The following is a 27,553-nucleotide window of genomic DNA, read 5'->3' as shown; positions in this document are numbered from 1 at the left end:
GAGTTCAGATGAAAAAAGGTACAAAAGTAGATTTAAAAAAAAAAAACTCTTACATGTCCAAAGAACATGGAAAACAGATTTCAGGCATGTCCTCAAAACCTGCTTTGAGAACGGTCTTCCAGACCAGACACTTTTGGACTGGCTTACAGACGCCCCAACACCGCTTCACTCCGCCCTCATCGCAGCTGAGAGATGGAAGTCTGTACGCTCCCAGCGCAGCCAGATAATTCTTCTTTTTAAAGAAAAAACCTACAGCTGCAACGCTTCTGAAAGATGGAGTCGTTTATTACAGGTGTAAGGCACGGAGCCGAACGATAGCTTAACACAATCATTTACAAATTTATTTTATATTAAAACTAAATTATTATTTTAAAAACCACCCACACACAGTTTTCCACTTTTTGGCTTTTGAACCAGCCACATTATTTTTATTTGAGCTGCAGGAACAAAATAATATAAATATTAAATCTCTCAACTAATAAATAAAACTACAGCATTGTTCCAAAAAAAACCCCTAACATTCACAGCCAGTATTGTGGTCACTCATTAACCCTGTGCACACACTCAAACCCCCGAAGGAACAGAATAGGGTTTTAAACAGCAGTTTAATCAGTAATCCGTAACACACAGACCGGCCCTTTAAACCAACATCATAATCAAACCACAAGCATTTCTAATAAAGACAGCCTGGAAACTAAAAGAGCTGAATAACTGATAGCAGGCTCACAGTTTGTCTCATTTCCTCAGCAACACAGTTACATCATGCAAATCCTGTAACATCATGAACACTGCACTGATTCATAAAGGAATCACTGAATCCGAGTCAAATAAATCCTGATGGATCATTAGCTAAGGAGTCGATTCAGTAAGAAGGCACAAAATCAATCAGATTCATATTCACACTACACACTCAAAAACAAAGCGTCAACAAAAAACAATCACTGGAAATTCATCAAGATCAATTCATCCCATATCTATTTTAACAACAACAAAAAAAAAACCTTAGGCATTCAGAGTCATTTGAAAATGATTCATTCATGAAACACCACTCAGTTTCCAACACACAAGAACTGATTACAAAAATGAATCAAGCTGTTCAGATCACCTCGGGACCATCTGCGTCCAATTCCATTTACAATTTATTTAAAATAAAAAAATAAATAAAATTCAGACTCAAACAATAAAAAGAAAATAACTGAAGGTCCGAGTGATTCAGTGAACAATTATAAATCAGGCTGATTTGCATATGCAGATGACTCATTAGCATAAGGCCCAACAGCCATGAGCTGGTTTTAACAGGTCACAATAAACCACGTGGATCGTTTCGTCAGCAAAGAATCAATTACAGAAGATTCATAAGAGTCAGTTACAGAATGTAGTCCCTCTAGAAACGAAGTGAGGTGCACATTAAACAATTTAAAGCGTACAGTTTCTTACAAAAGGTCAGACAAATTTCAAGCTTCATTTTTAATTTACTCAGATTTAAATATGGTCACAAAATAAAAATAATTCAGCTGCAGAACCGTTTACAGAGCGAATCGGGATTCGGGTGAATTAGGAGCGATACAGAAGTGTGAATATCCCAGACATGGAGAATAAATTAAACCGGAATATTCAAGGAGCCACGATGGGCCACATCTGAGAACGATTCAGAAAAAAAATCTCTGCTTTTTAAATTTAACAGATCATGACGACAGTAAAGCCAGAAATAAATAAATCAATAAATTCAGATCATTTTACTTCACATTTGGAATAAGAGGGGTGTGATTTTTCATTCGTTCTCTCTTGCTCGCTCATATACGCATCTTGGTGTCTCTCTTCCTGTCTCTACTGAGGTCGCTTCCTGGTTCACACAGCTACAGCGGGCACGTTGAGCTGTGAAGAACAAAAAAACATCTTTAGGAACGAGTCGCATTTTATAACTTTATTTATAAAACAGTATCGATTTAAAAAAAAATCATTAAAATCACGCCATTTCAAACAGAAGCCTATAATAGGAAATAGTTTTAGTTCCCCCCCCCAAAAAAAACCCCACATTTTTTTCATCCAAACTTTGTTACAGATTTCTATTTTATGACTTCTACATTATTGAGTCGGTACAAAAACATTTTAGAGTCCAAATGTTCGTTTTCCAGCACAAAATTAAATGTTAAAGAAAAAAAAAGTTTGTATCTGAGCAGCATATTCCATAAGAGACACTTTTCAGATGAAAAAAGAAAGCATAATGAAGGCTGCTGGGTTTTGGTGTAAAATGAAGAAGTGAGTGTGACAGTCAAAGTGTCCAGAAGAACTGCGGCTGGTTCTGTAAGATGCTCAGGAAAACCTGCAGATCATTTCCGCATAAAACTGACCTCACTGGACCTCAGACGGAGATTATATTTAAAGCAAAGGGTCGCCTCACACCAAATACTGACTCTCTTTCATTTATTATGGCTCACTGATTACTGTTTATAGCATTTTTTTTAATATTTAAGCCGCTTTTGGTCACCAGCGTTTCTTTACATGTGCCTTAGACTTAGAACTGTTTATCATTTACAGTGAAAACAAAACTCTTCCCATGTTCACACAGCTCTGATCAGCAGGGGTCAGGTTTTAAGCTCATACTTTCTCTGCTTGAGCCTCGGTGTGTCCTGACGGTAGGAGTGGATTCTGTGACTCCATCATGGGTTTTCTAGAGAACTGAGAGAGAGATGACGAGAACATTCCAGTCCTCCAGCATCCGAACAGAGCAGCGAAAAGAACGCAGGGGAGAACTAAAGAGGAAAATACAGAGAGGAAGACGACAGGGTGAGAAACAGGATACTACTCGTCCCTCTTTTCTTCATCAGATGTTACAATTAACACCAAAAACACTCCGGAGACAAGAACAGGATGTACACAGATAAAGATTAATTAACACAAAACTCTTTCTAGAAGAAATATGAAATTCATCCTGTGTTTTTGTTCAAATAGGAATCTAGAAGTGATTCAGTGTCTCGCACAGGCAGTGAAAAGAATCAGCTGATTCAAATAAAACAAATAAAAATAACCCAAATCTTAGTTTCTCAAAAGACACAATGGTTAAGAGAGTTGAGTAGCTGATGGATTGACTGACCGGCCGGCCGGCCGCTTGGCTTGCTTATTCACCACCACAATTACGGTCTCATTATTCAACCGTGATTCATAATCGAGTCGCTGACACAGAGCCAAACAAACACAACTGAATCACTTGATAAATATTAACGACTTGACTGAGCCAAATCCAATAAATGTAAACATGAGTGTAATCATCAAATGCCCAACCAAAGACAAACAAAAACTACACACTGACCAATCAGAGAGAGGATTTGGGCGAGGGCGGAGTCCGAGTCGTTGGAGGAAGGCTCAGCTGGAAACGATGTCATATCTGAAACTGGAAATAAAACAGTTTTATATTTGTACTCACACACAGAGGTGTTGGTTAATCTAAACTTGCATCTCCTTTGCTCATTATTACTCATGGCGTTTCATAACGGAGCTCATTTCCTTTACGGAGGCTACACCGTTTACATTTTTAATCTGTGGTCTTTCCCCCCTGTTGGTTCACCAAAGACATTTGTCTACTGTTCCCCCTACGAGTCCCCGTCCCACCCCACCACCACCCACTCACCAATAAATACCCACAAACCTCCTAGTGTTCTGAAACCCCTTAAAAACTCAACCCATTCGGGTTAAACCTTTCAGTTTATTTCCTGTGGCTGTCTGAAGTGGAAAGCGTTTTCATCTGCATTCACCAGGGTGCTGAAGGTGTGATCTTATTGGTGATTCACATCCCCACCCACCCACCCACGGTCATCCGTCTGAGTTTCTGAGAAGTGCTTGGGGTCAGACCACATGACCATCAGCAGTGTCAAGACACTTAGAAGAAGTGAGAGCTGAGAAGGGGAACCTCCCCAAGTCAGAGTGAAGAAAAAGAACCAGATCTGTGCCACATGATGATGTGAGGTTTATTTGATGAATGTGTCTCAGTGACACGAACTAAATCACCATGTGGAACGTGAAGGCTGCTGCAGGCTCCATCCTGAAGCGAACGAAGTTGCAACAAACCCATTGATACCAAAACATGTCATTCCAGCTCACTGGGAAAGGGAACGAACAAACGAATAAATAAAGCAAGCTCCAAATGTGAAGCGTCTTTATGGCGAGGTCTACAGCGTTTCAGCGTCGAATGATGAGCGGTAATCATTTTAGTCGCCACTTCATGAACTCGCCTCGTCTCACGTCCTTGAGAACAGATGAGGGGCCGCCTCCTGCTGCTCGACTCTCCCCGCCCGTTTTTGAAACTCTGGGCTCAGGATGTTAAGTTTTGCTATAAACACTCTGAGCTGCACTGCTGGCTGACCGAGCGCTCAGATCAGCGGTAGACCGGTGTTTCAGCTTAAACTCAGTGCTCACCTGCTTTTGGAAACAAATTAATTAGTACCAGTTGTTTTCACTCTGACTGCTTTCTTTCTTTTGACCTTTCTTTAATAATAAATATTTATTTCTTAAGATAGACACTACAAACATTAAACAGCTAAAAACATTAAAATATAGACAAAGCACAAAAAAATTTCAAAAATGCTTTAAAAAAACCCACTTTACACTTTATAATGAGTTTTATATAAGAGTTCTTAATCTGTTGGAATTTGAAGGTGACGGCTCCTGCTTTTCCTTCCATTATATGAGGTTTCTTTCATTTGCTATTTTTATGTATTCTAAATTTAAATCTGCCCTGTGATGACCTGGCGACTTGTCCAGGGTGAACCCCGCCTTTCGCCCGTAGTCAGCTGGGATAGGATCCAGCTCGCCCGCGACCCTGTAGAACAGGATAAAGCGGCTACAGATAATGAGATGAGATGAATTTAAATCCGAAGGCACTTTGGAAATCAATTTTACCTTTTATATTTTTACTTTTTAAATCATGTTCCCTTTTTTTTGTTGTTGTTGCTCTGTAAAGCACCGAGTTGCCTTCGTGTATGAAACGTCCAATACAAATAAAGCTGTCTTGCCTTTTCAGTAAAATTACATATAACGGCTGGGATAAGTCCAAATTACATTTCTTCAAGATATTAACCTCTGCTTTCTCTAAGAGATTACAAATATTTTACTTTGGTATGCTGTTTTCCCTTTCTTGGGGAAAGGCATGACCTGATTCACGAGTCAATTCACAATATTGGGTTCATGATTCAATTCTCCTACAACATTTAAAAAAAAAAAAAAATTAAAGCTAGACGGCCTTTCGATTTCATAAAATCGGTGAAATTTAGTTCCGTCTGAAATGTGGTGATTGTGGTATCTGTTTATTTCTGTAATATCTCACAAAATATCAGGCCGTTCTGTGGCTGGGAAGTTATTTAATTTGAGGGGATTAAAGCAAATAATGTGCATGAAATCGCTCGCTTGGCGCAGTCGAGCAGACAGAGGAAGTCCGTGTGCGCATGCGCAGGTTTACCTTCTTCTTCTTCTTTTGGGTTTTACGGCAGCTGGCATCCACAGTGTTGCATTACTGCCATCTACAGGTTTCCCTTTGAGCGTGCACTGACAGTTCCATCATTCTGTCACTAAGGGGTCATCCATAATTTTCATCATTATCACGAGCGTACAAACCGTACGCGGGGGGAGGGGGTTAATGACCAGGTGTACACTTTTTAAAAATGAAAAAAAAAAAAAAAGATGATCCGTCAATGTGCGAATCGGCGGCCGCCATGTTAAAAATTTCGTGCCACATCGGTGTTGCCAGCTAGCTCTACACACTTTCTTTCTTCAATACAACCATGGCTGACCCAGATTTTGACCGCATTTACAAATTTGTGAATAGCAGAAATACCGCTATTCACAAGAATCCGTCACACGAGTACGAGCAGGTTTTAAACGTTTATTGTTTCCTGCATTCATCCGAGAAGCAGCAGGAGGCAGTGAGGGCAGGACAGGCTGCTTGGAAAGAATCAAAAACGAACGTTTCAAAGCAAGCTGAGCTGCGCCGGCAAGCGATCGTCCGGATGGAAAAAATCAAGTCGACTTTTACAATTCAGGATTATTTCTCTCGTAAAATGGCACGTAGGATATCGTATGGGTATTTTGTACTTGCGGCAGCAGTCAGTTGAATTTTATACAGTCAGTCAGTCTTCTTTTCTTCCATTTCAGAATGAAAGTCCTGCACGCCCAGCCCCAGAATATGTTTTATTCTTTATTTTCAACATTTAATCTGGAGCCAAAAACAGTGACTCTCTTGTAAGGGGAGCTGTTTCCTTTGGGCTCCTCATGAACAATGGATTTCCTGTTGTTCATGAGGAGCCAAAAGGCAACAGCTCCCCTTAAAGACAGTCTCTAATTTTCAAAAATGAATCGCCTGCTTTCTATGAAAACTTCTGGACCTGTCTTGTGTCTTCTTTTCTTCTCTTGTGAATCTTTGTATTGTCCTGTCATCCGATTTTAATAAAAAGTAATACAAGACATGCTTTTATTTTGAATTCCTATTCCACGTAGATCCATCATTTTTTGTCCGCTAATGTACACTTTTTTTGGGGGGGAGGGGGGTTGCTCAAAAGCAGAGATGCCGACCCCAAATTTTGAATTTCAGTATTCTTGAAAACATTTTTCAGTATTTTGGAATGACTTTCAGTAACATTAATTAATGCGCATTTCCATTATAAAGAGGTGTATATACCAATATGTTTAACATTTAAATTATTAAAAAGAACTGTTTTGTGTGAATTGAATAAACAAAACGTGAGCAGCCATCTCAACTGAATTTCCACTCAACAAATTTCTAGAGCATACAATATATCACATTTTTATAAATACAACAGTGTTCCCTGTTTGCAGACATTACGGTTGACGACCAATCATTGGTATTGAATGTAACTCCTCAAAAGTATTATATTATATTGCCTGGCAAAATGTTCTACCTGTTAACGGATTCTAATAAAAAAAATAAAAAATTCTTATTTCATGCCAAAGAGAGTCCGACATTGTTATCTTAATGTCCCAATATATAAATACTCCAGCATAATGCTTCAGAAGAGACACTAAATAAAATGGCATTTATAATTGTATTTAAAACAGTGGAATGATCAATTTTTTGCCACAATCCCAACAGCACTAATCATAAAATTCTGTTTTTGATCAGACTACATGTACATTTGTACTTGCAACACTGAAAAGACTTTGAATTAAAGAAGTGCAGCCAGTGTTTGATATTTCAGTGAATAAAAATCAGACATGTAAAAAGAAACTGAATAAGTTTAACTCACATTTCATGGCACTAATCGGCAAGTTCAACTCCAAGCACAGGTCAACCATCACCGCTTCAGCACGTGTCACGTTCCGTGTCTTTTCATCCACAGATTTTGTAAAAAAAAACAAACAAAAAAAAACAACTGCTGGATCCCCCAGATTTACTTTCCGCCTGACTCGCCATTTCAGCATACTCCATATGGTTTTTTTTGTAGTTGACATGCTGCCTGCAGTCATCGCGACCACCATGAGTGATGTTAATGTCAGTTCTACACAGTTTGCAGTGCGCGTATCCATTGCCCTTTTGACTGGGTGTAACGCACGGCCATTCTACCGTATCGAAAATAGCGCGAACAAAATGTGCGGAATCTGCGCATGTCACACACAGCATGTGCGGTTGTCATAAAAATAAATAGCTGTGAATCGCGCATGGATTGAAAAAGTCGCTTGGACATTTAAAAACAACTCACTGGAATTTAAGACTTTATAATAATTCCGTACAGAATAACACTGTCTGCCGTAACATCGTATTTACGTAACTTTTCCGTACAAAATACGGCCAATCCGTACTAGTAGGCATCTCTGCAAAAGTCTACTCTTTGTAGACTCATGATAATGATGAAAATTATGGATGACCCCTAAACGAACAGCTGATCACACCGAGGTGCTCGCTGAGCGCCCATATTTATTAGTTTGGTCCTGCGTTTCCTTTCCTTCGTATAGAACATAACGTCTTTTCTTCTCGCTTTCCGTTACTGTAGTCGCTCTTTCACGTTTCATTCGCACACTCACGTCCTCCATTTTTCTCTCCTGTTTCAAATTTGTATCCCACAATGCCTTGCGTGAACGGGGAAAGCCCACCACGTGATGCATGACGTAGTATCTCGAATTGGGTCATGGTGAAGCAGGAAAAAATAGCGGAGAATTTAGGGCCACGTGGAGATAAAAAAAAAAAAAAAATTCATTAATTGTTCTATTTAAAAGAAAAAAAAAACAAAAATTAGAAGTCTGTGATTTGAATTCAGTAGCTTTTGGTCACTAAAACAAAAATAACTGGGTGTCGGGGAAAATTCTTTTTATGACCTACACTTGAAAAATCTGAAAGGCAGTACAGCTTTAAAAGAAGAAAAATATGTTATTACCAAAAAAGAAAAAAAGTAATATATAGATTTCTTTATTCTTTATCAACTTAAATATTTCCTTTGTTTCATTTTCTTAATAACGCACACTAATTATTGACCTACATCTGTAAAGGATGGAGTAAAATATACTGTAAAATCACCTACGAACTAAAGTATTCCTTTTCTTAACGAATTTTTATGAACATTTGTTCTGCCTCCATTTGCTTCTCTTTTCGTTATCTTTCAGCCGTCTGTAAATAGAATGCTCCGATTTCTCATTAAATCCTTTTGTACACAAATCACACAGCAGCTCTTTCACATTTTACATCTGTGTGTTTTCATGACAGAGCTGTGTGACTTCCCCCTACAGTGAAGTCACGTGCAGTTTTCAAATAAACAAAAACATTTTCCATTAGAAACCAGGGCCGAGTTGTACTCCAAAAACACCATCGTGATTTTTTTGTTGCCATTTTTGCCGCAAGAGAAAAACGTAGTAAAGGCTGCAACATGTGAAAGTTGTAAAGTGGAACAGAGCGGGTATGAGAGCAGTCTGTTCCATAGCTGCGTCGTTTCATGCATTTTTTTTAATTTTTTTATGGTGACCCATCGCTGGGAACTTGGCTGGTGTTTGAGGAAAAGCTGGCCTGTAATCAGCTGTGTAAGCAGAGGAGACGTGTACAGCCTGGGAAAAGGTGCTACAAAAGAGTTCAGCTGCCAGAGTGCAGCTCAAATAAAGCGTCACCTTCATACTCTACAAAACACCCCGTCAGTCAGGAGCGAGTTCGCTACGACACATCGGATCCGCTCTCTTTCGCAAAACACCCCACGTCTGACTGAAGTCCAGGACGCAGCTGGAGGTTTATAAACAGGTTCAGTTTAGAAAACAGATTTACAACCATGCTGAAGGTCATTACACAGTCCCAGACAAAAAGGTTTCATACACACCTCCTAATTCAAATGTCAAGGTCAAAGTGAACTTTGTCAATCAGACCATGTAACAGAATTACAGAGGATTGAAACTGCGTTTCCCCAAACTCCAAATGTGCAGGATTAAAAAACTGACACACAACTAAACATAAAAAAGTGCACACAGACATCAACAGATAAGCAAATTAACACAACATATAGACAGACAGTGGGCATACAGGTCCCAGAATATTCACCGTGATCCAGAAATGTAGTCAAATTTGAGGTGTTACTGGGGTGCAATAGTACAAGGTGCAGTATGGTAAAGTGCAGAATAGCAGCATGGAGATAAATAAGCATTGTAAACTTGTATGTTCTTGTGCAAAAAAGAATATTGGCATATGTGCATATACAACCCCGATTCCAATAAAAGTTGGGACAAAGTACAAATTGTAAATAAAAACGGAATGCAATAATTTACAAATCTCAAAAACTGATATTGTATTCACAATAGAACATAGACAACATATCAAATGTTGAAAGTGAGACATTTTGAAATTTCGTGCCAAATATTGGCTCATTTGAAATTTCATGACAGCAACACATCTCAAAAAAGTTGGGACAGGGGCAATAAGAGGCTGGAAAAGTTAAAGGTACAAAAAAGGAACAGCTGGAGGACCAAACTGCAACTCATTAGGTCAATTGGCAATAGGTCATTAACATGACTGGGTATAAAAAGAGCATCTTGGAGTGGCAGCGGCTCTCAGAAGTAAAGATGGAAAGAGGATCACCAATCCCCCTAATTCTGCGCCGACAAATAGTGGAGCAATATCAGAAAGGAGTTCGACAGTGTAAAATTGCAAAGAGTTTGAACATATCATCATCTACAGTGCATAATATCATCAAAAGATTCAGAGAATCTGGAAGAATCTCTGTGCGTAAGGGTCAAGGCCGGAAAACCATACTGGGTGCCCGTGATCTTCGGGCCCTTAGACGGCACTGCATCACATACAGGCATGCTTCTGTATTGGAAATCACAAAATGGGCTCAGGAATATTTCCAGAGAACATTATCTGTGAACACAATTCACCGTGCCATCCGCCGTTGCCAGCTAAAACTCTATAGTTCAAAGAAGAAGCCGTATCTAAACACGATCCAGAAGCGCAGACGTCTTCTCTGGGCCAAGGCTCATTTAAAATGGACTGTGGCAAAGTGGAAAACTCTTCTGTGGTCAGACGAATCAAAATTTGAAGTTCTTTATGGAAATCAGGGACGCCGTGTCATTCGGACTAAAGAGGAGAAGGACGACCCGAGTTGTTATCAGCGCTCAGTTCAGAAGCCTGCATCTCTGATGGTATGGGGTTGCATTAGTGCGTGTGGCATGGGCAGCTTACACATCTGGAAAGACACCATCAATGCTGAAAGGTATATCCAGGTTCTAGAGCAACATATGCTCCCATCCAGACGACGTCTCTTTCAGGGAAGACCTTGCATTTTCCAACATGACAATGCCAAACCACATACTGCATCAATTACAGCATCATGGCTGCGTAGAAGAAGGGTCCGGGTACTGAACTGGCCAGCCTGCAGTCCAGATCTTTCACCCATAGAAAACATTTGGCGCATCATAAAACGGAAGATACGACAAAAAAGACCTAAGACAGTTGAGCAACTAGAATCCTACATTAGACAAGAATGGGTTAACATTCCTATCCCTAAACTTGAGCAACGTGTCTCCTCAGTCCCCAGACGTTTACAGACTGTTGTAAAGAGAAAAGGGGATGTCTCATACTGGGAAACATGGCCTTGTCCCAACTTTTTTGAGATGTGTTGTTGTCATGAAATTTAAAATCACCTAATTTTTCTCTTTAAATGATACATTTTCTCAGTTTAAACATTTGATATGTCATCTATGTTCTATTCTGAATAAAATATGGAATTTTGAAACTTCCACATCATTGCATTCCGTTTTTATTTACAATTTGTACTTTGTCCCAACTTTTTTGGAATCGGGGTTGTAAAGAGCATTGTATAGACATTGAGTATACAGTTTTGGCAGTTTGCTGGTCTTTTGTGTGTGTGTGTGTGTGTGGGTGGAGGGGGGGTGGTTATGTTCTTGGAGTTTTCATGAGTGAGTTGAGCAGTCTGATGGCCTGTGGGAAAAAGCTGTTGCTGAGTCTGGTAGTCCTGCAATGCATGCTGCTGCAGCGCTTGCCAGATGGTAGGAGGGTAAACAGTTCGTGTGCAGGGTGGGTGGGGTCTTTGATGATGTTGATGGCTCGTTTGCGGCAGCGGGATGAGTATAGGTCCTGGATGGATGGTTGGGCTGATCTGGTGATCTTCTCTGCTGTCCTCACCACCCTCTGTAGGGCCTTCTGGTCAGCAACAGGGCACCTGCTGTACCAGACAGAGACTGCTGGTGAGGATGCTCTCAATGGCACCCCTGTAGAAGGTGGCGAGTGCAGAAGGGGGGAGGTCGGCTCTCCTCATCCTGCGTAGGAAGTGGAGGCGTTGCTGTGCTTTCTTGACAAGGGAGGTGGTGTTAGTTGTCCATGTCACGTCATCTGAGATGTACACCCCCAGGAACTTGGTGCTTTTCACTGATTCCACAGCACTGCCATTGATGGTGAGGGGTGTGTGTGACATGTGACTTTTCCTGAAGTCCACAGTTATTTCCTTTGTTTTATTGACATTGAGGTGTAGATTGTTGATGTCACACCAGTTGATGAATTGGTGTACCTCCTCTCTGTAGGCTTAGTCGTTGTCATTGCTGATGAGGCCCACCGCTGTTGTGTCATCTGCAAACTTGATGATGTGATTCGAGCTGTGTCTGGCACAACAGTCATGGGTCATCAGCGTGAACAGCAGAGGACTCAGCACACATCCCTGGTGGACCCCAGTGTTCATGATGGTGGTCTCTGAGGAGTTTTTGCCAACTCTTACTGTCGGTGGTCTGTTGGTGAGAAGGTCCAGTAGCCAGTTGCATAGCGGGGTGCTGATGCCTATAGCACTGAGTTTATTCACCAGGTGTTGTGGGATGACTGTGTTGAAGGCGGAGCTGAAGTTGATGAACAGCATCCGCACGTAACGGTTTTTGTTTTCCAGATGAGCCAGGCTGATGTGAAGTGCTGTTGCTATGGCATCATCAGTGGAGCGTTTGGGACGGTATGCAAACTGGAATGGGTCAAATGTGGTGGGTAGGCTGGATGTTATATGGGCCTTGACCAGCCTTTCAAAGCACTTCATTGTGATGGGAGTGAGTGCTATGGGCCGATAGTCGTTCAGTGTTGTGGCTGGGGATTTCTTGGGTAGCGGTATGATGGTGGTGGCTTTGAAGCATGCTGGTAAGATGGCTTGGCTCAGAGAGGTGTTTGAGATATCTGTGAGAACATCTGTGAGTCAGCACAGTCTCTAAGCACACACCCAAGTATATTGTCAGGACCAGCAGCTTTCCTGGGGTTCACCTTTTGAAGAGTCCTCCGCACGTCAGCAGGGTCCAGGTGAAGTGTTACACTGTCCGAGCAGCGAGGGGTTTTTGTTGGTGTGGTGGTGGTGTTTTCTTCAAACCGGCTGAAGAAAGTGTTGAGTTTAGGAAGTCCGTGCTGTCCTCACACGGAGGGGGTATTGGCCTGTAATCGGTTACTGACTGGATGCCTTGCCATAGGCGTCTGGGGTCTTTTGTGTCAGTGAAGTGTGATTGGATCTTCTGTCCATAGGCACGCTTGGCTGCTCTCACGCCCCGGTTCAAGTTGGCCCTAGCAGTTCTAAGAGCTACTTTGTCCCTGGACTTGAAAGCAGTATTCCGTGCTCTCAGGAGCTCATGTACCTCCCTGGTGAACCAGGGTTTTTCATTGGCCCTTGTGGTGATGTGTTTGATGACAGTCAAATCTTCCATGCATTTGGATATGTATCCCGTCACAGACTCAGTGTATTCCGTTATGCTGACATGCTGGTTGGTAGTGGCAGCCTCCCTAAAAACATTCCAGTCTGTGCAGTCAAAACAGTCCTGAAGAGCTGAGGTAGCCCCCTCTGGCCGTGTTCTGATCTGTTTCACAGATGGCTTGTTCCTGGTTAGCAGTGGTCTGTAAGCTGGAATTAGCATAACAGAGAGATGGTCCGAGTTTCCCAGGTGGGGGTGGGGAACAGCTCTGAATGCCTGTTTAATGTTTGTGTAGACCTGGTCAACAGTATTCTCTCCCCTAGGCCAAGTTTACATTAGACCGTATCTGTCTCGTTTTCTTCGCGGATGCACTGTCCGTTTACATTAAAACGCCTGGAAACACCGGGAAACGGGAATCCGCCAGCGTCCACGTATTCAATCCAAATCGTGTCTGGTCCGGTGCTGTGTAAACATTGAGAATACGCGGATACGCTGTGCTGAGCTCTAGCTGGCGTCGTCATTGGACAACGTCACTGTGACATCCACCTTCCTGATTCGCTGGCGTTGGTCATGTGACGCGACTGCTGAAAAACGGTGCGGACTTCCGCCTTGTATCACCTTTCATTAAAGAGTATAAAAGTAGGAAAATACTGCAAATACTGATGCAAATACTGCCCATTGTGTAGTTATGATTGTCTTTAGGCTTGCCATCCTTCCACTTGCAAGTGGTAAGTGACGCGCATACCCGACATGCACTGAGATCACACACACAGCGGCTCAGTCCCGAATTACTGCTCGTGCGCTTCACTCGCGCGCTCTGTGAGCTGCGCAGGGCCGGAGTGCGCACCCTCCAGAGGGCACTCGCTGTTCAGGGCGGAGTGATTTGGAGCGCAGGATGCCTGCGGAGCCGAGCGTATCCGTGTATTGGCGTTGCTGTGTGCACGCAAATCGTGTATTGGCGTTGCTGTGTGCACGCTAATCGTTTTAAAAACGTTAATCTGATGATCCGCTGATACGGTCTAATGTAAACCCCACCTTAGTTGCAAAGTCCACATATTTGTGATAATGTGGGAGTACTGTCTTCAAATTGGCCTGATTGAAATCTCCAGCGATTATACAGACAGAGTCCAGGTTAGAGTCCTGCACTGAGCTCACAGACTGATGCAATGTAGACAGTGCGTCCTTTGTATTCGCACTGGGAGGAATATACCGTACACAGCTGTAACGGTGATGGCTGAGAATTCTCTTGGCAAGTAGACTGGACGACATTTAACTGTTAGAATTTCTATGTCCTCAGAACAGTGACGTTAGTACACCAGTTGTTATTAATGGAAATGCACACACCACCTCCCCGAGATTTACCGCCGAGAGCGTGGCTCCTGTCCACCCGGAACGTTGTTAGTCCGTCCACCTGAATGGCGTTGTCTGGAACGGCGTGATTAAGCCACATCTCAGTGAGGATGATGGCGCTGCAGTCTCTCACCTTTCTTTGTGTAATTAAACCCAGTCTGAGGTAGTCCATTTTGTTTTCCAGCGAACGAACGTTGGATAGCAGGACTGAAGGAAGTGCGGGTCTGTACGGTTTAGCTTTTAGTCTGGCACCGATACCCGCTCGACTGCCCCGCTTGCTGGGTCTAGCACACCGCTTGCAACCCATGCTAGGTCTCTCCCACTGCTTGCGTCGCCTCCAGTGTCGGCCGGTGGCAGGAGGAGAGTCTGCTGCCTTGCAGGCCCCTGGGTCTTGCCGGTGTAGAATGCCTAGCTCGCAGAGTGCTTTGGGTTCCAAAACCATCATAACTCCGGAAAGATCGTTTGAAAAGTTGGAGTTTCGTAGTCCAAGTAGTAAGCTTCTGTTGTAGACTATTCTCGTACAAGACAACACATTTAACATAAAACGCACATCGCTATCGGGAGCTTGAGTAGCCGCTGCCATACAGGGTGCCGCCATCTTGGATAAAAAATGTTAATCTTTATTTATTAATTAAAAGTCACTTCACATCTTAATCATGATGGATGTCGTTTCTTGATATAATACTGTATGGATTGCTGTAGTTGTGGATGGAATAGGCGGATATTATTATTTGTATTGTTATTATTCACTGTTTGATCTCGAACACATTAAGGAGGCGAGAAACTCGTCCACTAATGACCTTTTGACGAGACACAGCCGTTAATTGAAAAGTGGTCCAGGTGACTCCCTCATGAAGCTGGTTAAGAGAATGACAATAGTGAGGAAAGAGTAATCAAGGGAAACGCTGAAGAATCTAAACGATAAAACACGTTCTGTTTTTTTTTTACATAAACACACAATTCCGTAGCGTGTGATGTCTTCAGGTTTGTTCCACAGTGTAGAAAAGAGTCACAATACAGAAACGCCTCTCAATGAGTAGAGGGGGTGTACAAACTTTTGACTAGTGCTGTAGAGAGTCATCACAAATATAACAGGTCCTTTAGATCAGTGGGCGGAGTCTAGAAACCAATAATTTATTAGAAAGATATAAACAGATTTAATGTGATCCAGGTCGCATCTCGAGACGATAAAATATTCCACTTTAATATTTTATTCTGATTATAAATCAAATCAATCCACTGCGGATCAGGATTCATAATACAAGACGCCATTTTCACCTGTTTAATATTATTTTAATATTCTGTGTGATAAATGTATTTCATGGCAACATTATTAATGTGGAAAATTCTCTGATGGCGGATTGTGTGTTGGTGATTAAATCATCATCATCATCACTTCAGCTCCTCCACGAGCACGTCACACTGACCGAGTTATTCTTACACATCAGGATTTTAGTTTTTATTTGAACTTTATATTTTTCCTTATCCCTTTCTGCCAGTACAACGCCTTTAAAGTGTTTAACTGTGTGTTTAGACGCGAGTGGGACTTACGCCGAGCGCAGCAGCACGCAGCTGCAGATCTGAAGCCGAGTTTCAGAGCGATTTAAAGGCAGCCATGATGGACAGTGGAGTGCACAAATATACAACAGTGCACAGTCGGCACCTTCGCATGGATTCACTACGGATCTGCTGTGGATTCTGGGTCGTGCTGCAGTGTTGAACAGTGTTCCATCATCCCCGGGTTCACACCAGCAAGGCAAGTTGATTTCTATAGCACATTTCATACACAATGGCAGTTCAATGTGCTTTACAGAAGTAAAAACAAAAACAGTAAACAATCGAGAAATAAAATTATATAATTTTTATTTTTATTCTAAATTAATTAAAAGAATTAAAAGAAAATAGGAATTTAAACAATAGTAGAAATAAAATAAAGTAGAAATAGGAGAAGAAAAAAAACAAGCAGAATAGAATAAAGAATAAAATAGAATAAAATTAAAATAAATTTAAAACATGCAGAGAAAATAAAAATTATAAAAAAAGAAGACAATATTAAATTATTTAACAGAAAGCATCTGAGAACAGCTTGGTCTTTAGTCTAGATTTGAAGCTGCCAACAGCAGGAGCATTTTTAATGTCCTCTGGCAGTTGGTTCCATAGCTGCACTGCATAGTAGCTAAAAGCTGCTTCACCACACTTCGTACACCAGCCGAACGAAACGAAACGAAGCAAAGCTGCGGGCCACGACCTCATCACGTCACCGCGCGTGAAAGAAACCGAGGAGCTCAGTGGTGAACTCAGTAGTGAACTCAGTAGTGAAAGGTGTGGACAGTGTCGTGCACACAGCGAGCGCTCACCTGTAGGCTGCAGGAGCGGGTGGAGGAGGAGTAATCCGCCTGGGGAACTCGCTCCAGAGACTCGGGTGATTTGGAGCAGTTTTCCGTTGTGTTTATCAGCACGACAGATCACACCTGTAAGTCTATCACTCCAGTACACACCACTCTACACACACACACACACACACACACACACAGTTTCCTGTTTATAAAATGCTTCTCCCTTCAGAGACTGATCAGCTAATTTACCAGCGTAAGTGAACGCTAACACTCCACCCTGTTCCATCACAGACGCGTCACGATACGATTTAAATTATTCTCAGAATGCTAACGTTACAGTTTGTTATTTTTAATTATGCGTCATTCTCACTCTTATTGGTAGCGTCGTGGTCATTTCTGTTATTGCTGTGAAAGATCTTGTTAGTAAAAATGATTCTTCTTGTTATTTTTATTAATACTATGAATTACTTCCTAATATTTTTGTTGTTTATTACTCTTCAGTTGTTGCGTTATTGTTCAGTTTAAAGTAGTTTTGTTTGCATTATTGTGTCCATTGTGATATTACTATGACTGATGGCGTTAGGGGTTTTTTTCCGCATCATTGCTCTTAAAATGTTCCTTTTATTGGTGTGCTATCGCCACTTGTGCCCGTTGCTCCATTTTCCCTCGAGGTGATTAACACGGTTCTGAGATAACGCTGCCCCAGAAGTGAACTGGCCTTTTATCAATAAACATGATTTTAAGGGATTTTATTTGCTCAAATATTACAGGCATTGACGTCAGCCTTCCAACTACACCAATTAAGCACAAACAACCCACAACGATGGAAAAGCAGGAAACGGACCTCACGTCTGCGTAATTTTCACTGCAGTCACACAGAGCACGAGATGACACGAGGGACAACGCGTCCAATTCCAACACCACACTAAAGTCACTGCTTACTTCTGAAATATTTCCACATCACTCGCACGATACACAGATCACCAAGAAACATCTTCAGTCGCTCCAGAGACCTGAACGTGCTCCTGATCAACATCCACAATTATTACCAGAATTTATCCAGTGTACAAAGGAGGAGGAAATTCATTTATAATAATAATAATAATAATAATAATAATAATAATAATAAATGAAAAAAATCCAAATCCAGGCTAAAATATGAATTTATATCTTTAAATTGGTTATTAAATTATTTTCATGTATAATTGAAACATCTTAAGTCACCATTAACTGCTCATCTTTTTATTTAGAGAGAAACGAGTGTCCCGAGGGTTTTATTCGACCTCCAGCTGCTTCTAAAGGAGAAAAAACTAAACCGAAATTTAAAAAAAAATCAACAGCAGCACAAACAATGAAATTAAGGTCTTACTACTTTTAAATAAACCCAAACCATACAGGTATGTAAATATTTTATAAAACGGGCTTCATGTGAAAAAGTTCATTGAAGTGATACAAAAATGTGACATATGCAAAATAAAACAGGAAGTAAGACCCAAAACCACTAATTCTCTTTATGATAAACAAGAATGAGTTTCTACCTGCACAAGGACGTTTCCAGGAACTTTTATTAATCCATAAACTGAGATATCTGGGAGCTCATAAAAGAGAAACAATAATAATAATAATAATAATAATTAAAGCCGCTATTGGCCTTGACGGGCCCTCACCCGCGTGGTTCCGCAACCCAGGACATTCCGCCAACCAACAAAACAGTCACGTCATATATTCATCAAATGTTCAAAAGTGATGTGCATGTTGCAAATGCCATGACTGCCTGACGGATGAGAGACAGACAGACAAAGACTAAGTGTGTGTGTGTGTGTTTCTGTGGTGTGAAAATGTACATTTATATATGTACAAAACTATATTCATCAAATGTTCAAAGGTGATGTGCGTCTCCTCCTTATCTCTATCTCACGTCATCTTAGCTTTCCTATGTCTGCAGTGTGTGTGTGTGTGTGTGTGTGTGTGTGAGAACTCTGCATGTACACACACACACACACACACACACACAATAATAGTGACCTGCCATCATTGTGCATTTTGCTGCAGACATATGAACGTACATGCAGAGTTTTCATATGTCTGCAGCAAAATGCACAATGATGGCAGGTCACTATTATTGTGTGTGTGTGTGTGTGTGTGTTTGTCAGAGAGAGAGAGAGAGAGAGAGAGAGAGAGAGAGAGGGAGAAAGTGTGTGTGAGAAAGAGAGTGTGCTCATAGATGTTGCGTGTGCATGTGAGTGCATACTTGTGAAAGAGTATGCTTGTGTATGCATAAATATGCACATGACAGATTGTGTGTGTGCGCACAGAATTGTATACGTCACCCATTCACATGAGTATTCATGTGTGTGTACATGATTGCAACTGTGTGTGCGTGTGTGTGTGTGTGTGTGTGTGTGAGAGAGAGTGAGAGATAGCATATATGAGTGCGAGTGTGTTGGTGGCGCTACTGTACGTCAGGCATGTCATAGATCAATCCGTCAAAGCATTGAAAATTTTTGGCACATTTCCTGCTTGGCCAGATGGTGGCGCTGTGCTAGGCATCTGAATTACACATGTGAATATCATCACAATCATAATACACAATATTTTGTAAAGTGTCAGATCAATCAGTTAAGGCATTGCCAATTTCTGGCACATTTCCTGCTTGGCCAGGTGGTGGCGCTATAACAGGCAGGCCCACTGGGCGTCAGGTTATCATAATAATCATAATATCTATTGAAGTAAGAAGTGTCCGACCATACAGTCAATGCACTGTGGCTTTCTGACACACTTCCTGTTTCTGTGGCAAGATATTAAAATCATAAGGCCATTTCAACATATTACAAGATATCAAAAATCCCTTCGCAATTTAATATCAGCGACATCTTGGCATCATGTTTGCCAAGTTTGACATGAATCTGATGAACCGTTTAGGAGGAGTACGTTAAAAATGACCATGTGTCCAAACGCATATAAGCCCAATTACGTCACTTCCTGTTGGGCGTGGCTAATGCAATGTATATATGAAAGTTGGTCATCTTGGGACGAACTACATACGTACCGAATTTGGTATGCGTAGCTGAAACTATATGCCAATCCAAGGACTCCATGACATTAGGGGGCGCTGTGAAGTCCCTGGGCCACGCCCAGGGCCAAACGTCCGTGGCTGAGAAGCGGTTACAATGACTGATGTGTGTATCAAATTTCATGAGTTTTCGTGCATGGGGAAATGCCTCAAAAACAGCCAAGTGCGACAGAAAAATAATAATAATAATAATAATAATAATAATAATCCTTCGATAAACAATAGCGTCTCGCACCGAACGGTGCTCGGGCCCGAATAAAAGCGTTTCTACCTGAATAATAAAGTTTCCTTAAAAAAAAATAAATAAATATCTTCCTTATTTATATGAAACAAGCAAATATTTTGTGTAATTTTTATTTTACACATTTAAAAAAAATTAACCACAGGCATGTTTAATTCAAAAGTTTTAAATTAATTCTCGCTTTAAAAAGTGTAAAACTATTCATTAGGACGTCACTGCAGCTGCTCAGAAGCGGCACGTTTCGAGGCCACTGGTCATGTGATCAAGTTCCTCTTAGCGGCCCAAAACTAATGCTAAGTGAAACAGGAAGTGGGGATGGTGTGTTTCCTCACGCTGCACACCACACCCACCCACCCACCCACACACACCCACCCACCCACCCACACAGAGCACTCACCTCAAACAGGGCCAGTCCAAACGGTTGGTCCAGATATCCGTTCGATTCGATCACCGTCTTTCTGTGCAGGCCGTCATACGTCACCCTGGACACGGTGTTCAGGTGGGCGTCGGCCCAGTACAGCAGCCCACGGGGGATATCTGCTCATTAACACCACGATAAACACATTAACATCACAATCATCCATCAAACACCCACACTGTTTACATCACTCACCAATAATCACTAATCACTCCCAGCCTTTTCACAAACTGATCAGGATTTTAATAAATGAACATTAACCTGCATTCATTAACTCGAATTCAAGAGACGGATGGATAAAAGGATGGAGAGATACTCAGAGAGAGATGGAAGAGAAAGTGATGGAGGAATGAAGAAAGACAGGAAGGATGGGTGGAGGTGTGTGCTCTGACCAAACTCCGTGATGGAGTGATAATGGTGTTACTTCCCCGAGAGTGACGGAGACGGGGTTCTGGCGTACAGTGATTGAAGGGGACGGAGAGATAGATGGATGGATAAAGATGTCGTTAATAACAGATAGAGTTCTGTATGATGTATTGCAATTGATAAGGATGGAGAGAAGGACGGAGGAATGGACGGAGGTGTTGGTACTAACCCAGAGCGATGGAGACGGGGTTCCTCAGGGCAGAGGTGACGAGCGGTTTCCGGTTCTGTCCGTTCAGACCCGAGCGCTCGATTCTGGGAGAAACTCCCGTGTCGGCCCAGAACAGGAAACTGAGCGAGAAAAATAATCAACATTTTAATTAAAACTAAATCAGATAAACTTTTACTCACAGTTTATCCAGATGTTTATCAGCTACACATCACTGACCCTGCTAACGGCTGGACGGCAACGGCGGTGGGGGAGGACAGACCCAAAATGAGCGGAGCATGTTCGGTTCCGTTCAGTGCTGCAGCGTGTACAGCACGAGTAGTGTTACTGCTCCAGTACAGAACCTCATTAATCCAGTCCACAGCCAATCCCACAACCCCACTGACTTCTGAGAACCTCACTGAGGGTTCCTGACCTCCAGCATCCAGAACCAGCCTGAGAATACACGCAGTTCAGCGTTTGGTACCTGTAGGTGTGTGTGGTACCTGTGTGTGTGTTCAGTACCTGTAGATGTGTGTGTGTTCAGCGTGGGCCCAGTACACTGTGTTCTCAGCAGTGTGAGAAGTTAAAGCTCCTGAAGTTCCTGTGCTGCTGGTGAGCTTTTTCTGCTCAGAGCCATCAGGCTTCATCCACATGATTCCATCACCGCTGCTGAAGATCACTGCTGCTGCATTGTCTACACACACACACACACACACACACACACACACACACACACACACACACACACGTCTACTATAAAGAAATCTAATGCTGCACTGCTCTCTGCTGGAACACAGTCAGTGCGTTTACATGCACAGAGAGAATCGAATTTCTGCCGTTGCTCGACTGAAATCGAAGTTCTAAATGCCATGTATACACCTTAATTCAGCTGAAATTGAACCGAACTTGATTTCTCGGAATCGAGCTACACGACCTAGATTATGCGATTTCTGCCGAGCTACTTAGTGCATGTAAACCCTATCGAGCTACGTATTCAAGCTACTTACTTCAGCACTGCCCCTTCTGGAAGGGACAAGTGACGAGACCACAAGCGGGAAACACAACAGCCTCGGTCGGCATGACAACGGCACGAATCTTTTCTTTTTGTGACATTGTTTGCCCTGTTAAAATTTAGCTCACTTACTGTATCACCAAATACATCTGTACAGCTGTTGCATAGCTGTGAATTGTGTACATAAAACAAGTCATATATATACACACACACACACACACACACACACATACAGTACATACACATACACACACACACAACCCCGATTCCAAAAAAGTTGGGACAAAGTACAAATTGTAAATAAAAACGGAATGCAATGATGTGGAAGTTTCAAAATTCCATATTTTATTCAGAATAGAACATAGATGACACATCAAATGTTTAAACTGAGAAAATGTATCATTTAAAGAGAAAAATTAGGTGATTTTAAATTTCATGACAACAACACATCTCAAAAAAGTTGGGACAAGGCCATGTTTCCCACTGTGAGACATCCCCTTTTCTCTTTACAACAGTCTGTAAACGTCTGGGGACTGAGGAGACAAGTTGCTCAAGTTTAGGGAGAGGAATGTTAACCCATTCTTGTCTAATGTAGGATTCTAGTTGCTCAACTGTCTTAGGTCTTTTTTGTCGTATCTTCCGTTTTATGATGCGCCAAATGTTTTCTATGGGTGAAAGATCTGGACTGCAGGCTGGCCAGTTCAGTACCCGGACCCTTCTTCTACGCAGCCATGATGCTGTAATTGATGCAGTATGTGGTTTGGCATTGTCATGTTGGAAAATGCAAGGTCTTCCCTGAAAGAGACGTCGTCTGGATGGGAGCATATGTTGCTCTAGAACCTGGATATACCTTTCAGCATTGATGGTGTCTTTCCAGATGTGTAAGCTGCCCATGCCACACGCACTAATGCAACCCCATACCATCAGAGATGCAGGCTTCTGAACTGAGCGCTGATAACAACTCGGGTCGTCCTTCTCCTCTTTAGTCCGAATGACACGGCGTCCCTGATTTCCATAAAGAACTTCAAATTTTGATTCGTCTGACCACAGAACAGTTTTCCACTTTGCCACAGTCCATTTTAAATGAGCCTTGGCCCAGAGAAGACGTCTGCGCTTCTGGATCGTGTTTAGATACGGCTTCTTCTTTGAACTATAGAGTTTTAGCTGGCAACGGCGGATGGCACGGTGAATTGTGTTCACAGATAATGTTCTCTGGAAATATTCCTGAGCCCATTTTGTGATTTCCAATACAGAAGCATGCCTGTATGTGATGCAGTGCCGTCTAAGGGCCCGAAGATCATGGGCACCCAGTATGGTTTTCCGGCCTTGACCCTTACACACAGAGATTCTTCCAGATTCTCTGAATCTTTTGATGATATTATGCACTGTAGATGATGATATGTTCAAACTCTTTGCAATTTTACACTGTCGAACTCCTTTCTGATATTACTCCACTATTTGTCGGTGCAGAATTAGGGGGATTGGTGATCCTCTTCCCATCTTTACTTCTGAGAGCCGCTGCCACTCCAAGATGCTCTTTTTATACCCAGTCATGTTAATGACCTATTGCCAATTGACCTAATGAGTTGCAATTTGGTCCTCCAGCTGTTCCTTTTTTGTACCTTTAACTTTTCCAGCCTCTTATTGCCCCTGTCCCAATTTTTTTGAGATGTGTTGCTGTCATGAAATTTCAAATGAGCCAATATTTGGTATGAAATTTCAAAATGTCTCACTTTCGACATTTGATATGTTGTCTATGTTCTATTGTGAATATAATATCAGTTTTTGAGATTTGTAAATTATTGCATTCCGTTTTTATTTACAATTTGTACTTTGTCCCAACTTTTTTGGAATTGGGGTTTTTTATATACATGTCCAACATCTGAAGAATGTCAATAAAAACAAAACAATTGAACTTTGTGTGTTTATTAAGACAAGTTAAATTGTAAGCAAAAAATGGACTTTAGAAAAATATACAATTATGCAAAAGAAGTTGTCTTACAAAACAGTGGTCTGCGCAGGACAGTTTGTAGCCATACAGTCTGTTAGAGCAAGCCGAACAGCTTGAGCACGGAACTTGTGAACACGGAACTGCCAGTGTTGCCAGATTGGAAGGTTTTAAGTGCATTTTGGCGGATTTGAACATGTTTTGGGCTGGAAAACGTCAGCAGTATCTGGCAACACTGCTGATAACTTTGTTTATACTCTTGAATAGCTCTTCTTCATGACGACAACCGGAAGTGTACCAACACGATGGGGCGTGTAGCGCCACCTGTGGCTCGGGTGCACAATGTACCTCACACAGCTCGATTTCCTTGTGTGCATGTAGGATTGGATTTCTCTGGCACCCCTGCTGGGACCCTCAGCTCGATTACCGACAGTAGCTCGATTTGGAGGTGCATGTAAACGCACTGACTGCCTCATTGCTTTATTTTGTCTGTGTGGAGTTTCACATCTCTGTGTGGGTTCTCCAGATTGGATACTCTAAACAAGTGTGTGTGTGTGTGTGTGTGTGTGTGTGTGCGCGCGCGCGCTTAGGGTGCCCCACCATGAACGGACATCCCATTCAAGATGTATGTTCTCTCTGTAGTACTGACCTGCTTGCATGTTCTCATGCTCTCAGTAGACACACACTCACTAAATCCTATTACAGTATCATCATCATCATCATCATCTCTGTCCTGAGAATTAAATCTCAAATCATCACACTGAAGAATCTCAGAATCTCACCTGCAGCCAAGCACCGCCCACTCTCCGAGCTCTTCACGTAACCATGACGACACTCGCAGGTAAATGAGCTGTTTGAATGAACACACCCCTGATCACACACATCCTCATCCAGACACGGGTCCACCTCTGACCACACACACACACACACACACACTGTCTGTTTATCTGAAGTCACAGAGCTGAACATGCAGACACTGAATTAAACATAAAATAATCTCTTAATAAACACACAAAAATATACTGATATTTCAGAAAAGGGGTTTAGTGTTAGGGCTGTTAACAGTGCCACCTGGTGGTTAATGCATTTGTTTCCAGGTGAATCAACATCTGAATTTTTTTTTATTCATATATACCGGTAGTTTATTAAAAAAAAGAATACATACATTTTAAAATCAGACAGAACTGCAGATTAAATATAAAACACTTATTCTACATTATGTATTGTGGCATAAAATTGTAATTTTACCGTTTTTCTGACATTGCCGTAAGCATATTCTTACATTTTAAACTATTTATAATTATATATAATTTTAGCATTTTATTTTATTATTAAATCTTATTTTTGGCTTGAATGTTTTTAATCTGTTTTCACATTGCAAAGAATTGAGCTGTTTTAAATTTGACAATTATTTTGACAGTATAAAATATTTATGAAGTTTATTATTCAAGTGTTGAATTGTTTATGGAGACAGTGACAAACCCTCATCTCAGGGTGCAAAGCGCCATCTAGTGGATATGTATCCGTGTGCGCATGTACCTTCACACCATGTGTCCTGCATCAGTCTCATGCCAGATGGACAGTCACACACGAACCCATAAGGCTGATCCACACAATGATGAGAACAGCCGCCATTATTCACCTCACACTCGTTCACCTCTGAAACACACACACACACACACAGTTATGCTGTGTTCATTCATTCATTGTGTCTGAAGCTGTTGTGCAACTGGAGCTCATGCGCAGAGACACAGTGCTGCAGTTCCTCAGTAGACATTTAGCTAATAGTCAATGATAAATATAATTTTAAGTGTTTTGGGTTTTTTTGTCATTGTGGATTTTTCCCCCTCAGTCACTGGACTGATCACTGTATGGACAGACCATGAGCTTTTTACACATGATTTTTTTCTACAACTTCCTCATGCACATTCATCTGCACAACACAGCACTGATGCATCATCTTGTGGTCATACGAGCAGCACGTACTGGAGCTCAGTCAGCAGCGTGCATCACATTTTCTATCAAACTTCAATCAAAAGTATCAGGAAGGTGGAGGAGGAAGTGGGTGGGGAGGTATAGACAGTTTCCTCACCGCAGTTCTTCTCGTCACTGCCGTCTTCACAGTCCTCAGAGTGATCACACCACCACGAGTGATCCACACAGCCCCCATCAGAGCACCTGAACTCAGAGCTGAGACACGTCCGCTCCTGGTTCTGCACCGACTCCGCACCTGAAACACCATCAGCCGTTCACTACACACACACCTGTATACATGACAGCACTCAAGAGTTTACGCTTTCGGATTTATCAATCCATTCTAACAAATACAAGACCAAAAAATGTGCATCTTCTCCTGCAGGTCTGTATCTCACTGGTGCAATAAAGTTGTTTGTTACAGAGTCTAACATTTCAAAATGTCGTGCATAACAACACAAATATTATTGATTCTTTAAAAAAAAAAAAACTTTTCCATCAAAGATGGAAAATAAAAAAATGACATAATGCAAGATTTTATGAAACTGTTTCAATTTATTATTATAATATACCATTCCAGTCCAAAAATTACATATCCCATAAACAGCCATCTGCTTCATTTTGTCTGCTTTCCAATTAGAAGTGATAGAAATTTGTTATAATTCTATTTTAGTAATTATTTTTTAATTCAGTTACTCTATTTTTTTTACATAATATTCTATTATACGTCCTTCACGGAACATGTACTAACCGGCAAAAAAAAGATAGATAGACAGATAGATAGACAGATAGATAGATAGATAGATAGATAGATAGATAGATAGATAGATAGAATGCGCGCATGCTCATTGGATGCTAGTAGGCTTACTATGCAAATGAGTGCATTGCGTCATCCAGGCACCGCACAAGTGGCTGAAAATAAAGTTAGTTGGTTTAAATTCTCGCTTCAGTGTTAAACCGGGACTGATATTCAGATTCTCTCTCTCTCTCTCTCTCTCTGTGTAAATTTACTCATTCACTTGCACAACCATTAGCATTAGCCAAAGCCCTGTGGCGGCGCGTCAGATCTCCTGAGTGACCAATCCCCGCCCAGCGCGCGCACACACACTGCCCCACATGGACCGAATCAGGTGTAATTTTAAACATTCTGTCGCGTTTTATCTTTCACTTACATCTGAAGGGAATTAAATAAAAGTAAAATAAATTCTTACCATTTGCTGATTTTGCAAACAGTAACCCCGCCAGCAGCAGAAGAGTGTAAAAGCGCTCCATGCTTTCATCCACCGACCTCTCCTCAGCGGCCGTCGCACAGATATGACGTCACGCGACGTCACGCTTTTTCTTTTTTCAATTGTAAATTATAACTGCATTAAAATAATATATATCATTTTTGGATTTTAGTAATTCTGAAACAGAAGTGTAAAAGTAATATTTTGTTTGTAATTGAATGATTTTATTGTTATTCTCCCGGCCCTGAGCATCTC

At 41.5% G+C, this 27,553-nt stretch overlaps 1 protein-coding gene across 2 annotated transcripts; it reads right to left on the bottom strand.

Annotated features, from left to right (window-relative positions):
• Nucleotides 1–390: 390 nt before the first annotated feature.
• Nucleotides 391–27,369, bottom strand: LOC132893472 (very low-density lipoprotein receptor-like). Of its 2 annotated transcripts, XM_060932637.1 has the most exons (12): nt 27,281–27,369; nt 26,188–26,325; nt 25,635–25,754; nt 24,878–25,003; nt 21,658–21,829; nt 21,373–21,588; nt 21,157–21,275; nt 20,541–20,680; nt 16,851–16,995; nt 3,311–3,391; nt 2,605–2,753; nt 391–1,875 (listed from the first exon to the last, which is right to left on the bottom strand). In XM_060932637.1, exons 1-12 carry the CDS (start codon nt 27,339–27,341, stop codon nt 1,849–1,851), a joined length of 1,494 nt encoding a protein of 497 aa, XP_060788620.1. In that variant the 5' UTR covers nt 27,342–27,369; the 3' UTR covers nt 391–1,848. The 2 variants fall into 2 exon arrangements, with proteins under 2 accessions (XP_060788620.1, XP_060788621.1); XM_060932638.1 differs by lacking the exon at nt 24,878–25,003.
• Between the last annotated feature and the right edge of the window lie 184 nt (nt 27,370–27,553).

Source organism: Neoarius graeffei, chromosome 10 (assembly GCF_027579695.1).
Source record: "Neoarius graeffei isolate fNeoGra1 chromosome 10, fNeoGra1.pri, whole genome shotgun sequence".
Lineage (NCBI taxonomy): Eukaryota > Metazoa > Chordata > Actinopteri > Siluriformes > Ariidae > Neoarius > Neoarius graeffei.
This window is presented reverse-complemented; position numbering and strand designations above follow the sequence as displayed.